Source organism: Rhyacophila brunnea, unplaced genomic scaffold (assembly GCF_057557595.1).
Source record: "Rhyacophila brunnea isolate RB1 unplaced genomic scaffold, BYU_Rbru_1.0 scaffold_17, whole genome shotgun sequence".
Classification (NCBI taxonomy): domain Eukaryota; kingdom Metazoa; phylum Arthropoda; class Insecta; order Trichoptera; family Rhyacophilidae; genus Rhyacophila; species Rhyacophila brunnea.
Genome location: NW_028232827.1, coordinates 17613788 through 17630082, shown reverse-complemented (window position 1 = coordinate 17630082; position 16295 = coordinate 17613788). Strand labels below are relative to the sequence as shown.

At 29.8% G+C, this 16295-nt stretch overlaps 1 protein-coding gene across 1 annotated transcript in view; it reads right to left on the bottom strand.

Moving 5' to 3' along the window:
* Positions 1 to 4440: 4440 nt before the first annotated feature.
* The window catches only part of pdm3 (POU-domain protein pdm3), a 251609-nt gene continuing 239754 nt past the window's right edge, over positions 4441 to 16295 (bottom strand). The window contains exons 9-13 of the mRNA XM_085944799.1: positions 11662 to 11842; positions 7410 to 7463; positions 6841 to 6924; positions 5632 to 5768; positions 4441 to 4645 (exon numbers count right to left, since the gene is read on the bottom strand). Coding sequence (XP_085800925.1) covers positions 4521 to 4645; positions 5632 to 5768; positions 6841 to 6924; positions 7410 to 7463; positions 11662 to 11842 — 581 coding nt within the window. The 3' untranslated portion in view covers positions 4441 to 4520. The remainder of the gene's footprint in view (positions 4646 to 5631; positions 5769 to 6840; positions 6925 to 7409; positions 7464 to 11661; positions 11843 to 16295) is intronic.

The following is a 16295-nucleotide window of genomic DNA, read 5'->3' as shown; positions in this document are numbered from 1 at the left end:
TTCTTCAATTTCTGCAGATTATCAGGAATATTCTCAATTAATTCAGATAATCGAATTTCTACTATAAAAGAGTACTAGTTTGGGTGACGTTTTGAAGAAAATTCAGTTCCAAAATGGAATCAAACATATGTATTGAACATAAAATATTTTTTTGATTGAAATGATATTGTGTTTATCTTTGCACCAACAGATATGAATTGTATTGAAAGAAACAATAAATGATTATATAATACCTACCTATGTATTATGGTTGATTTTAATAATATACTTTTTGATTGTAAACCATAATATGTTGCCACTTTCAGTAAATTAATTGTGGAATAATTTTGGAAAAATGTTTTGAATTTATGAACATTTTATTTGGAAGAAAAAGATCAGAGTAAGTAAATTTGATGTATTGCTTTAAAAATTAATTAATAATTTTGTTTGAAAAACAATTTTAATCTTTCTATGACTACATTTTTCGTTACAAAAAAATCTACACTTTTGATAGATTGGTAAATCTATTTTCGTCTATTATTTTCAAAATGCGATAAAAAGATTTTTTCGGTTTCAGAAGTATTCTACGTTTAAATTATTTATACAGTAGTTATTCCAATGATATTTTCACAATAGTCCAAATAATAAAATTCTGCCAAATTTCTTACAAATTTTCTGCCAAAAATATTTAATTTTTGTATCCAAAAGTAATAATTTTGTCATATAAATTTTAACAGCCAAAAATACTTATTCCTCAATTTTGTACAATAGAAATTTTGATCACAAATGGTTTTCATTGGTCATTATGTTTATTTATTCTACTTAGAATTAATACATTATTATGGTACAAATAATTGGGGATATTATAGGCCTCAAATATCATACAAATATTTTTAATTTTAGAAATTATATAGTAATACTTTGTATTCATGAACTTTATCTATTTACGTATTTACAATGTAATTTTATTTTCATTATAAATTAGTTGATCTCTAAAGGATTTCAAAATAATACAACACGTAATCATCAATATTATAACATAAAAATACTGCATTATGTAGTAGGTATCCACGTAGGAAATTTTAAACACCATGGCATTTTAGTTTTATACTTGCAAGAACATAAACTAAAGATCAAATTTAACAACACAATTTTTTACTAAAATAAATACTTAGTAATTCCTCCTGTGATCATAATATATCAATCAAATCAATTATTACTGTTAATAAGAAATTTAGCACCTGCATGTGCTAAATAATGGGCATACACTTTTTCCGTGCTAAATTTCGTGTTAACAGAAAACATAACTGCCTACTAGAATTAATAGGTCTACTAGGAATAGATATTATTCAGTTATGAACATTTTATAGTTTCCACTTCTTATTGTGACAAATAATACACCCAAGATAATCAATAAGTAATAATTATATAATTTTAATGATAATATTCAGTTTGATATTTAGGGGTCGTCCATAAAATTGTCACACTTCGTCACAAAATCTTTAATCCACTGCCTAAATCATTGAAAATTATTGATTTCTCAGAAAAAAGGTTGGTTTTGTGTCATCACATTTTCTACAAAGCCCTCTCTCCTAATCCTTTCGTAACAATTAATTATATATCAAACCCCTTCCACCCTTAGAAGTGTGACACCATTATTATAATAATATAATATATTATATGGACGACCTCTAAAACTGTCAAGTAAATAAAAGGAACCACTTTTTTCTGTTTGTACTGTTAAAATAATTTTAAATACTTAATAAAAAAAAACTAAAATTCTATTATTACTGGGTATGATCAAATTTTAATCAAGTACAATTTACTTTTTCATAAATAACTTGTGCTGATTATTTTAATTTAATATTTTAGTAGATTGACTATTAATTATTAATATCATAAACATTCATGAATAAAAACTATTTTTCAGACTCATAAATAATATTATATACACAGTTAATAATACATTTAGGTGCTTAGGTAATAATATTTTAAAATCTAATCGTATACAATAATCAGTATTGAACAAAGTTGTCATCAATCATCTATTTTATGCCTGAGCAATTCAAACGAAACCATTTATGTTTATAAAATAATTGTACATTGAAATTATGTACATTGAGCTAACAGTTATAAAAAAATTGTCCACTTTAATTTGGTTTCGTTTGATTAATAAAAAAAATCCAACAAATGAATTTAACATGCCATTTTTAGTGTTAGTTACCCATAAACTATAAGTCAGTGATTTTAACTACATAATATTAACTTAATTATAAATAACCAAAAACATGGAAGAGTGCTGGGATCAATAATTTTATTATTGAGAGAAGCTTGCTGTGTAGTATCTTTGGCTCCAACAATGACACTCAGTTAAGCCTGGTTAAGATTTTGCTAGTGCTTTAGTCAAGTAATTAAGTAAAATCATTTCGTCAAGTCAAGCCATTTTGTCCTACTTTTTCGGTCAAGTAACGGCCTCCACCACTCCTCACTTAATAATACCAAATAAGTCATAAGTCAATTAATTCTGAACACTGTATCTCTACCCAAGTTTATTATTGTTGCTAAAAGTTGAAGTTTTGAAGGAATTGCACTTCTTAAATAGGCATCAGTACATTGAATTTGAGACATTTTTGTTATTAGAAAATTATAACAATGCTATGCCATTCTTAATGTTGAAAAGTATTCATTGGGATCATATTCTAATTCTAATTCCTTGATAAGAACATTTGTAGCTCCCAGTTTTTCAGATTCTCTCCTATTATCGTTTCTTTTGTCTCATCTTCCTCCATTTCGTCTAATAAAGCCATTGCAAATAATTTTATTAAATTATTTATTTTTAGTCGTACGCTGTTCATCTAGAATTCTAGATAATATGCTACTCACCAATGTACTGTATTCGAACACTTTTCAGCAAAGTCACTAAAACATTTACTGGTAAGTGAATCACTTACTACTCGACTAAATACTAGCATAGTGTGAACTAGGCTTTGGGGTGGAGACAGCGTTACAACAATGAACTGCATTCTTTGAACAAGAGCTCACACATCATACAGTTCTTCAAATTGGACTGCTTTAAATGGCAGATTCATGTACATAGGATGAAAGAGTTATGTATGACAAAAACTAACTTTCAGGAAGTCATAAGACAAACAAAGACAAATAGTATCGAGATGGATTTTAAAAACCTTGAGCATCCAAAATTTTATGAAAATGGTTTTGGATAAGTAACCCTGAATAGAAGGGAATGCTAGAGAAGGCTACCACCTCATCGGGAAAAGGAAAAAGAAGAATGATGTAATAATGAATTAAATAATTTTAATTGAATGATATCAAAGCATGAAATTCTTGTATTTCAACATAAGTAAGTATGGGTGAGATTTATAGTGACTAACTCGGCACAAATGTGGCATATTGAGCTAATTATATAAGTTTACAGGGTTCAAATCCCATCGATTAGTTGCAATACATAAATTATTCTACATAATATAAATATTATCTAGATCCAGAGTATGGGTAGGGTACTTATGTATTTTTTATTTGTCTTTCCCTCTAATTTCTTGGCTACCTGTTTGGAAAAATATGACTAACAACTGATCCTGCTAAAAGATAATAATATAATACTAAGATTGCTTTGGAGCGAAAATTCTTTATATTATTAAAGGGTTTATACGGCTTGGAATAAAAATTGAAATGAATGAAAGTTTTTTCTTGAATATGTCATGGATCCATCAAGATCTATAGGTCCATATTGACGATGATATGATATAATATAGATGGAATAATCAATTATTATAGCCACATATTAAAAATAATCACTGATTTATAGTCTACAAGTATCTGTACAGTTGTCGAAAATTTAAATACACATAATGTCTTTTTGATATCTAACTTATGTGATAGAATCCATGATAATATTTCTATGAAGCACTCACTTAAATGGATCAACTTCTGTCTTCAAAATCATCACTGCTTAAATTTTTTCAGTCCCATAAGAATTTCTCCGTACTGCATTGGATGACTCGGAGATTTGTGATCTTTCTGGATAAGAAAGTATAAATTTTGCAGCTATTCAATACATCAGTAACAAAATAAGATGGCCAACATAATATTGATAACAAATAATTATGTATGTAACATGAAAATAATAATACATAATATTATTATGAGCTTATGGATGCATGACATTAATAAAATTTGTTGGAATCATTGATAAGCTTTGTTATTCAAAACACAGATCACCTCACCAAACATTTTCTTTAGAATTTCGTTAACATTAATTATTTAATGTTCTATTTTTTATACTTAACTGTATAAAATTATTTATGAGCATACTCTTACAATAATTATGTGATCTGATTTTCTATCTACAGTGGTTTATCGTGAGTTCATTAAACAACAGTCTATTTTAATGTTCTAATTATTTTTACTTGCTTATTGGCAATACTTATTCAATAATAATGTCAAATGTTTATCACAACATTGTTTTATGTACACTTGTTTTTATAGTTGTGCTACAACTGTTAGTTAATTATGAGACACTTTTAAACCATGCCTTTGGACATCATTCTTACTGTATTTTTGAGGGCTTGTCTCTTGTTGCAGAACCATATTCTTATAACTTCTCGTTCGTAGCCAAGCTGGTGCGCCAACCCTGTTATTTCAGTTCCTGAAATCAAAATGATTACTTACTTAAATTCATTAAAATTATTGATTGAACGCAAAGAATTTGAACTAGATGAAGGGTAATCTAATTTTTTTAGTGTGTTTTATTTTTTAAAACTTTAAATCGTAGCTTAGGATATTTTTAACTTCACAAAAGGATAATAAATTATTGAACACTGCTTAAATGCACGTCAACTATAATTATTTAAGTAAAAACTAGCAAATAATATTACCAGGCCTTGGCGGTACCACGTCAAAATTCACATTCCAGTTCTCTCTGTCTCTCACTTTCTCATACATTTACGTGTTTTACTGTCATTGTTCTGGGATTTAACACTTAATTATTTGTCTGTGAGTTGCTGCAACTATAATGTTTCTATTTTTTGAGTTACAGTAAATTACAATGCCCTATCCCTATTATAATTATTAGGTACCTACAGTAAAATCTTTTTGATAACACACTAATTTCTCGATCACTAATGCTATTACCACACTGTAAGCATCTGCTAAACTATTACGACAGTGTTATTAGTTTTCTTACATGACACTATTAAAATAAACGATTTCTCAAATTTTTCAAATTTATAATTAACATTTATATGTGTATGTTTAATAGGTCTTCTCCCTGTCTCGCTCTCTCTTACACGCCATGTTCATATTATGTTTTCAATCATGCATTACAGAATTTGATAATCTGAGACAAATATTTTACTAATTTTAAGATAATAATATTTTCATATTTTTATAATATCACCTGTGAGGAAAAAATAAAAGGTTTAACTGTCATTATATTTCGATGTACAATCATAGATGCCGTTGCTGTTCTTATTCTTTTTGATTAAAGTGTTATAAAATAGTAATAAAGCTTTCTTCGGCAACCAGGTGTACTACCTAAGAATTTTAATAATTTAAATTTTCTTATCTAGACAAATAAGAAGGGTTTCTTATAATAAAAGCTACTTTAAATATGTATTTCTATCTGGTTATTACCTGAAGGATGCGTATTTCTTTCAAAATGTGCATTTAGTAGCTCTAACGCCTGGGGGGTGAATGATGTGCGTCGCTTTCTCTTTTTGCTTGGTTCCATTCCAATAAAGTCCGTCAAGTGTCCTTGACCAGATGCGTACCTGAAAATAAAAGAATGGAACAACGTAAGAATATAATTTACATTCGATAATCTTTAATTAAGTATATCAGTTTCTCTGTGGCAGTTTGTTTTTAATTGCAATTAATTGTGACCATATAAAAGATAGGGCTACTCAGCGTAAGTCCCATTTAAAAAAATCTGTTTTTGGCCATATGGTCAACGAGTTAGGTATTTGAATGTATCATAATAAATATTGAGGATTGGTTGTTACCCACTCGCTCAACGGCTTCTCAAGTCGAGATGACATCACAGATGTCCATGCGCTGGATTCAAATACACATGTTAATTAATTTAATTATTGAAAAATTTACACAGCAATTTTTAGACACTGCTGGGAATCGAACCCAGGACCTTCTTTCTGTACTCTAATTTGAAAATATACTTTATTTGCCACAGCATAGAGTATAGCAATTGAATCACTTTATTGATGTAATAACTAGCTTTGAGTAATAAATTAATAACATAATATTAGAATTAACAATAAAATTAGGTTGTGGATTGTATAAATTAGTGAATATTTATAAATTAGTATTACTTAATATTTCCCAAACTATTGATATAGGTACAGTAAATAATTATCCTTAAGACATTTTGGAGGACACACCGATGTCTTAGAAGTAGAATTTCTATGCAAAACTAGTTTCCACAATAATGTTAAATTTTACTCCTATCAGATATAAATACAAAATGTTTGTTAATACCAATGAAGGTTCTTTAGATTATTTTTAACCTACTAATTTTGCCTAGGTTATAAGTATTGTAAAATAAAATTGATTGATGGAATTTAACGGTGATATAGTTTCTATTTCAATGTAGAATGCGATCGTGTAACTGAAGCTTCCAGATCCTACAGACAATTCTTGCCTTACTCATGTCGATGGTCAATAAAATTTCTTTGTCAAATATTTTAGGAAATCTTATTGTACACCGTATAGAGAAGCATGTAGTATGTATGTGTTACCCGGAAACTTCAGTAACGCGGTGGTTTTTTTTGGTACCGATAATTGATGATGGTGTCTAAGTTAAAGAAAAGGAAATGGTGTACCGCTTACCTCTCTTCGGCTTCTTTCATCCATCTTTCTAATACTGGTTTAATTTTTTGAGCACTCTTTGGCGTGATATCCAATTTTTCAAATCTGCGACGAAACAAATAACAATAGTTAAAAAAACAAAACAACAGAAATAATCTCCAAACGGTTTTAAGGATTTACGTTATAAGCACAGGACATTGACAGACAGGTGTCTTCTATAACACGATTAATGAGATCCATAATATCATAATGGTTTGTTATGCATTCAATCAATTATTGAGGAAACTAGTTCGCTTGCCAATGCCCTGGCTTTCAACAGTTTTCGGTGGGAAATAACAAGTAAACATAAATTTTAAATCAACAATAAAAACATATCACACAACAATCATAAAACATATTTAACTCTCTCGATAAGTCTTATTGTTGGTTCATCAATAAGTGACAGACAGAAAAAAAACATGCAAACTCAAGAACCAATGAGCGTAACAAATAGTCTGTTCCCGTTTCTGATTGGTCGGTTTTCAACTTAAGGTCTGACTGTTTTATTATGTGATTAATATAGAATGTAATGATGTTTTCTAAAGACGTACATGTTTTGTTGCTGAGAAGAGAGCTGGGCAGCAAACATCTGCGAAGCCAGGGCACTGGGGACGAGCATTAAAAAGACTGCGTTAGACAATATCACAAACTACAACACTTACCCTACGGGGCCGTTCAAAAATGACATCGCACGCATGACTAGGAGAGTTGTAGTATAGTTGAACATTGGGGATGTATGAACTTATGTTATTTAACAATACAATGTAGCACACATTTGATTGATGAGAAAGTCATGTAACTTAGGGCAGTATCAATCTAAATAAAAAGTCTGCATAGCAAAACAACATGGTAGCCAGAGCAGAGGTCAATAACGTTTTCCACAGCCTAGTTTGACTGCCATATTGTTTTGCTGCGAAGGCTTTTTATTTAGATCGGTATTGCCCTAAGTCATCTGACTTGCTCATCAATGAAGTGCCTGCATAATAATATCATTAGGTAGGTAGCTATTTGCACTTAGAGTTGAGTTGTGACAGGGTTGCCAGATTCATTGGATGAATTAAAAATACTATCTTTGAATTAACTTTAGTGTTAATTTGATTACGATGCCTTCATTTAAAATATTAACAGCTTTTATGATAATTCTTCAAAAATATTGAAATAGTTTACGTCTTGAGGGCTTAAAAAATGTCATTTTTGAACCGCCTGAAAAAAATAAGCATTAGGTATTTCAACAATATTAGTTTGATTTTTTGCAATAAAATTATTATTATTAAGTTCACTTTACTGACATCTGTTAAATAAATCGATAACCTGTCCCGTTAAGAAACACAGGTAGGTAACTAAAAAATAACAAAAAATTAAATATACTTATCAGTGAGTAATAAATTTTTTGCAATTATTTTTACGATAAGAAATTAATTATGGGTAATTATTATCGAATGAAATCGTTCGCAAAATAATTACACACCACCCTCGATATTATTCTTGTGGGAACAAAGTTTATTATTCGATTGATGTACCTAATAATAGGTTTATTATTCGCCGCCCTTTGTTAATATCTTTTTATTTAATTATACACACAAATCTCTCGAAAATAATAATCAGTTAGTTCCGAAAGAAATAATATTATTACTCTCCTATGAAGTTGCAAATTGGTCTTAGTTAGCATGAAGTCGATTTATTTCCTACCTACTATACCTAATAAATAATGATTTTATTTTAGAATTTGATGCCGTGTTCTACTAGGGACATCTAGTGTCGGAATGATGAAACATGCAATCTAATACATTTTTTAGCTATTGTCATAATATTGAAACTTGGTAATAATGAATAAGGATTTCAAGTAGGTACCTACATATCTACTTAAACATGTTTTTATTTTCAAAGAAATAATGTTTCTAAAAATATTAAGTGCTTAAATAAAAAATATGGTACTGTTCGGTTATACCGGAGGCAGCGGAAAACGCATTTTGAAAATAGCCGATAAACTGGATTATTTGATAGTTTGGGTTAGTTTAGGTTCGGTTAGGTTGGGTTAGGTTAGGTTAGGTTAGGTTAGGTTAGGTTTGGTTAGGTTAACCTAACAAATAATTCAGTTTATCGGCTATTTTCAAAATGCGTTTTCCGCTGCCTCCGGTATAACCGAACAGTACCAAAAATATATTCATAAATCTCTTTTGCACTTTCGAGAGAAAGAACTAGGTATATTTCAATGATAAAAATATGCAAGCTTTCGATGGACATTCATTTTATAACAATTATTTTTAGCTATAAGTTTATCTTAGAATTTAAAAACTATTTACTTTTCTCTATAATATTTTTAGATACCTACCTACTCACGTATTAATTATTAATGAGAACACTTCCAGATTTATTTAAAAAAAAAATCGTAATTCCGTCACTATATTATGTTATGTTTAATAGCACTACACTCTCCCTTAAATTCGTACTCGTAATATTTTAATGTCTATGACGTGTAGACTACCCAGCGTTTTAAGGGGGGACATGCTCGTCGAAGGTCAAAATTGAGTTTTTATTGTATTTTCAAACCATGATCCTGGACACTCCTTAAACGTTGTAGATAATCTATTTATATAATTTTGAAGCCTTATTATCCTTTGTAGTTATTTTAAACATTTGATGACTGCATAAAGTATTTTTGTTACATAAAATAGTATTCTTTTAAACCTCTCGCTCTAATGTTTTAGAATATAGTCATATTTCGGTACATAACTGTGCAGTGGTGTTAGGATTTTTTACATTTATTAATTTTTAAACGCATTTATAAAACCATTAGCATAATTTATTACGAGATAATTTTTGTAAAATATTCACGATAAAAAATTATATTGATAATCTCTGTGATCCCAAATTTGACAAGAATTAGGCATTTTATTATTCAAAAAATCGGCAAGATTAACACATTTGAAGATGATTTTAAAGATATTTATTATAAGCTATGTCTTTGACCATTCAAACGTGATAAACATCTTATGAATAATGATTGCTTTATAATAATTATTGACCTAAGAATAAGGTAGTGTTTTTTTGAAATACGCCATTTCTTTTATCATTCCCCAGTGATTAAGCTACAACATACGGCCGTAGCCATAAATTGACAAACTATAATTGAAGTAAGGAGTAAAATAATATTGACGCGCGTGTTTGAACATGTACCGTTAAAAAAAAAATAAAAAAAAATTCGGTTAGGTACATGTTCAAACACGCGCGTTAACATAATTTTAATCCCTACTTTAATTATAGTTTGTCAATTTATGGCTACGGCCGTATGTTGTAGCTTAATCACTAGGGAATGACAAAAGAAATGGCGTATTTTAAAAAAACACTACTTTATTCTTAGGTCAATAATTATTATAAAGCAATCATAATTCATAAGATGTTTATCTCACTTGAATGGTCAAAGACATAGCTTATAATAAATATCTTTAGAATTTTCTTCAAATGTGTTAATTTTGCCGATTTTTTGAATAATAAAATGCCTAATTCTTGTCAAATTTGGGATCACAGAGGTTATCAATATAATTTTTTATTGTGAATATTTTACAAAAATTATCTCATAATAAATTATACTAATGGTTTTATAAATGCGTTTAAAAATTAATAAATGTAAAAAATCTTAACACCACTGCACAGTTATGTACCGAAATATGACTATATTCTAAAACATTAGAGCGAGAGGTTTAAAAGAATACTATGTTATGTAACAAAAATACTTTATGCAGTCATCAAATGTTTACAATAACTATAAAGGATAATAAGGCTTTAAAATTATATAAATAGATTATCTACAACGTTTAAGGAGTGTCCAGGATTATGATTTGAAAATACAATAAAAACTCAATTTTGACCTTCGACGAGCATGTCCCCCCTTAAGATAACTATTACCGTAAGTTTAATATACTAAATAGGTAACAAAGGATTTTGCGGAGAACGGGAATATTCTATGATATGATTCAGTGTTTGTTTGTATAAGTAGGTATGCCAAAAATTTCAAGCAAATCGTCATTGAAATAATTAAATGTACAAATAATTATATTCTTCTAATGCCACCCTGGTGTTGAGACATAAAATACAAACATTGTCTCACTTTTCGATATTACGAAAATCACCATTACTAAATTCTAGATTTTCGACTACATATTCATGTGAGAAAACTGCTACGGGCATTTCAGTACTTAATAAAAACTAAATAGAGAAACGGAATGCAAGTCAATGCAGCGCTTCGCCTCCAAAATAACGCTGAAGCCACATATGCAAAGATGCACTAGCAGATTTTGCAGTATTATTAACAAATTAGTTTCTGATTATTTCAACAATAAAATATTTCTTAGTGTTCACCATCAGACTACTATTTATATGCCTGGTACGTCCATAATTTATTCTATAAGATTTTAAATATTACAACAAACAAAACACTAAGCAGGTACATAAAATAATAGTTTTATTTTGCATTAGCTGTCCGCGAAATGTATCTTATAATTTCACCGGTCCGCAGGAGTAAAAAGGTCTTGAAAAACTGATCTAATTTATTTATTATCAAATATATATAATATGTATGTCAGGGTGTTTTATTAAATTTTTAATCTATATAATTAGTCCTTTATTATAGACCTTGTTATTTTATATACTGTTGCGATAACATAGCTATGTCGTTCATACTATAACTAATAAGAAAGCAAATCTTCTGATATAATATAGAACAAATAAATACTCAAGCATACTCGTACCTTCACTATTTCTCACTAAGTAGATAAAATTAATTAATATTTTCTTGGTAATTACCTGCAGATGGCACTTTGCGAATAGGCGGGTCCTTCGGTTACAGACAGAGCCTGTCCAACTTGCGTCTGGGTGAGCCCAAGGCTTAGTCGTCGAAGCTTGAAGGCCTTCGCAAACTCTTTGATATCATCAAGGTTTATTCCGTCGACCACGTTGCTAGAAGTCTGGTTGATTGTCGGTTGATCTGTTAATAAAGACAAAGAAAAATATGGTGACTACAATATTACGTAACATGGTATTACATACATGGTCGAAGATACATTGGGAAATAAATAAATGCTTGAAAATAAATACGGTCAAACATAATCTATAAATTTTCACTTTTCTCCAATTATTTGTATTAACCATAAGTTAAAAATAATGCACACTACTAAGATAAATGATTAACTTTTATTAGGGACCCTAGACTAATACAAATCTAGGGTTATTCGAACATATCACTTACTTCCATAATCAATAAAATAGTGATACATTATGATATGTCGTATGATAATATGTCGTATTCATTATCCCGAGAAGTTCACTGTCAGACGTAATATTTTTTTAACACGGTCGCCCATGACCGCATCAACCTCGAGCTGTCAAATGTGGTTGAGTAACACAGTTAATACGTCTTACGTGATTCCTAATGAATTCCAATAGAATCAAATAAGACCTGTTAACTGTGCTAACAATTATTGTAAATAACCGCCTTGTTTATGGAATTGCTCCGAGTGATATCCGTGTTATTTTGGGGCAATAAAGCCAGTGCCTTACACATTGGACTAAAACGATTCCTTGATATCTGCTAATGTACCGACCCAAGTATCACATTCTTAAATATCCCGGACCTACCTATAATTCAGTCTCAAAAAATAAATTAAGAATTGATATTACATATGCGATCTTAAGAGAATCGTAATATTATTTTGGGCATCAGAATGATTTTTAAACATTGAAATTGAAAGCCAATAAACTATGACCTTTGGGCTTATACAAATAAAAACACGGCATAAAAAATGATTTGTAATGATTCTCCAGCACCCTTTTTAGAAAAAATTCTAACACAAAAATTTCGAAACACTAATGTCAGGTTTTTTAGAAACCCAATCCCTAATGGAACTGTCAAAAAATTCTCGGTGTCCACCCGAATTCCGGAGTGGTGTAGGTCATGGCTGGGGAGGGGCTGACAGGGCTCTAGCCTTGGGGGCCCGGGCTGTGGGGGGCCCAGCGTGTCGGGTTGACCAGATAAGTGAGATAAACACATATCATTAATTAGCTTTAATAGTAAAAAAGTCGCCTGCGGCGCTATTATACTTCGAGACCATGAATATTTTCAATTACTTATATAATTGTGCAATATATTTTTTGATTATTATGTGTCGATACTCAACAGCTCCATTATTAAAGTAGATGTATTAAAAATCGCCAATGATTCACTGTATAAGTACCCTTAATTTGAACTAAAACACAATTTGAAAAACGTTAATGTAGTGTTTCACACTGCCTTTAATCTTAGCGGTAGGTAGGGGGCCCACCAAATATCCTAGCCTAAGGGCCCGTTTCAGGATGTGGGGACCATGGTATAAGTACATCGAGTGCAATAGACAAAATACCGATAAACGAGAAATTAGGCTGTGAAGAAGAAAAAGAGCCTATGGGACTGATTTAAATTCTAGTCCTTGGGCCCCCCCAATATTAAATCCTGGGTGCGCCACTGTCCACGACATTATAAGCCGACGCGTTTCTATATAATATTTTTAAAAAACTTGTTTTTATTTTTTCGATTAAAAATTACTCTGATTAATAATTGATTAATGATTTAGGTCTATTCATTTTAAGTGCTTTTTTGATATTAGTAATGTGAGTCATATTAACTAATATATCGACACGTTTAAAATGAGGAAGCAAGGGTGATTACGTGCCGAATAAAACGGTGGTTTTAGTATGTAATTAATGATTGAGTTCGATGATGTTTATCTCATTTCTAAATTCGGATCAATGTCGTATTCATTAATTAATTGCCAGAATGATCGTTCCCCCTTCTTTTGTTTAATGTACGAGCCGGCATCGTAATGTATAAGTGATATTTAGCTTCATTACTGCAATTAAGGTGCAATTACAGCTAATTGTAAGACTGCTGAAATGGCAGCTACTACGTCACAATTTATTGTAGGTACAGAATGGACGAAAAAAACCAATCACAAAAAACAGAAAATATCTGTTGCGTAAGTAACCTTGTTAAATAATATTTTGAATAATGACAATTTTCAACTGCCAACTCTTTATGCTTTGTGTATTCTGTTATATGACGTATTGCCCTTTTATTTAAATATTTTCTTTGTTTTCGTATCATGTTATGAACGCTTTGAATATTGTAAATATTTGTCATATTAATTGTTTGTAAAATAAATTTGAATTTAGTACCTTCCTGCATCGTTACTATGTTATCTAACTATAGAGAATGTCAAATGAACGGCAGTTATCAATTATATATAATCGAATGTTATATTTAGAAAACGTTATAAGTTACATTTTTACCAAAGGTGAATTAAGTTGCAAAAAATCTTCAGATTACCTAAATACACTAAAGCATTATGAAAACGTTCTAAGTCATTTCAGAGCATTGCAAATATGTATGTATTTCGAAAACTTTACGATTCCAATACAATACTATAATTTTGATTCCGCGAAAAATGTTAAAGACTATAATTTACGTGAAATATTCATATTTTTTATAAATTAATATGACCTGTTCTTCGGTGAAGCCTGTATTTTTTCGAAATATTTTTTGATTAATTCATATTATAATAATTGAGGTGCTAGAAAGAAGTGCACCAGTTGAATAATTCAATTTCAAAGTTAAATATTCGCTTGTAAATTCTACATAACTGGTTCAAAACTCTGTAAATGAGGTCTTGTTAGGGTTTTAAGGAGGATAAATTACACAATAAAATTTAAATTATTATACATGTGTTATGAAAATTATAACATTTTATACATAATGTCCATGGATTTAATGCAATGTTAGAAATAAAATGCTTATCACTTTTCATACAAAGCAGTCTTATTTCACGCGAAAATATTGTAATGTTGAAACTCTTTTTCTAATTATATGTCGCTTGTATCTATTAATTATTTCATCCTAAACAACTTAATTAATAATGGCGGAGTAAGCGCACAAAATTAACATCTGGAATACATTTAATAAAATGGCCATAGTTTTAAAATCATTCCAGACCTACTTGTAAACAGACGTGTTATTTTTCATAATATCGTGTTGACGTAAAACGTCAATAGTATTGTATTAGAATCTATCTATCGTAATAGAATTGTACAATGCATTTTTTTTTTAATTACTAACTTGACCTTTTTTACAAATTAATAATCACAAATTGCACTGCATCTAATTCTTACCCCACTTAAATGTCTCAAGTAGTGTATACAGATCTTTTTTTATAAATAGGTAGCTGCTCGAATAAAATGTCATATTATTTCGAAAACAGACCCTTGTATTAAATAAATGATATAACCATAGGTAGGGACATGTGTACTGTTAATACAATATAAAATATATTGTAGTGTATTGCCTACCTATTGTGCAAATACGACGCACGTGACCAGTTATATGATATTTTTTCACGATATTTAAATAAAAATTGGTCTGTTTAGGGGCGGTTAAAAAGGGTGACCAATCTACAATAATTTCAATGGGGAAAATGTGATACATATTTATAAGATAATTTAGACATTATTAATTTGTAATTCCCATAGTAACTTCACGCTATCGATTAGGCACAGATTATGTGATCGATCTTGAGATAAGTTTTGTCTTGGAATAGGTACTAGAAAGAAGATGGTTTGGCTTGAGATCTACGTTTATTATTCATATTTTCGTTTGTATATTTAGTAGGTATTTGAATTTATATTACATAAAAAAATGGATGGTTGGAATACTGTACACGAGTAGGTTCAGCAAGCAGGCGGTAAAAACGACTAGCGGCTCTCGTGGTGCAGTGCGTAAGGTGCTGGCCTTCTATCCCGGAGTTCTTGGTTCGATTCCCGGTGAAGTCAAAATATATTTACATAATCTAATTCTAATACATATGTAAATTCCTCAAGCTTGGGAGTTTTATCTGGGGATTCACGGCCTGCTGTGGTGTTTAATAAAGAAATAAATAATATAATAATAATATACACCAGATGAAGCTTACGGAAGATAGTGAAGAATAGAGATGCTTCAAAGACATAAACGCATGCATGTTGAGTTATTTACCAACGTTTATGATTTATGATGACATATTACAAAACTATGGAAAAAATCCTTAAAGTTTATACCGAATTAAATTTAATTCACTCGTAGTAATATGTAAAGTAACTTTTACTTTTTTTATTAAACTTTCTTATTTTTGTGGCTACCTACTTAAAAAAATAATGCAGTTAAATAGACTGACAATAAAATTATTATCTTTAGCGATATGGATAAGATAATGCACGCATATATGTATTTATTAATACATAATACATTACTAATTCCACTTTTAATATCAAAATATGGTCACGCGACTGCATTTGGGGGTAATTTTATTGCCCTAATTATAGACACACACAATAATATGCTGACCGGATATTAAAAAGTAGCTTTTTATATGACTCAT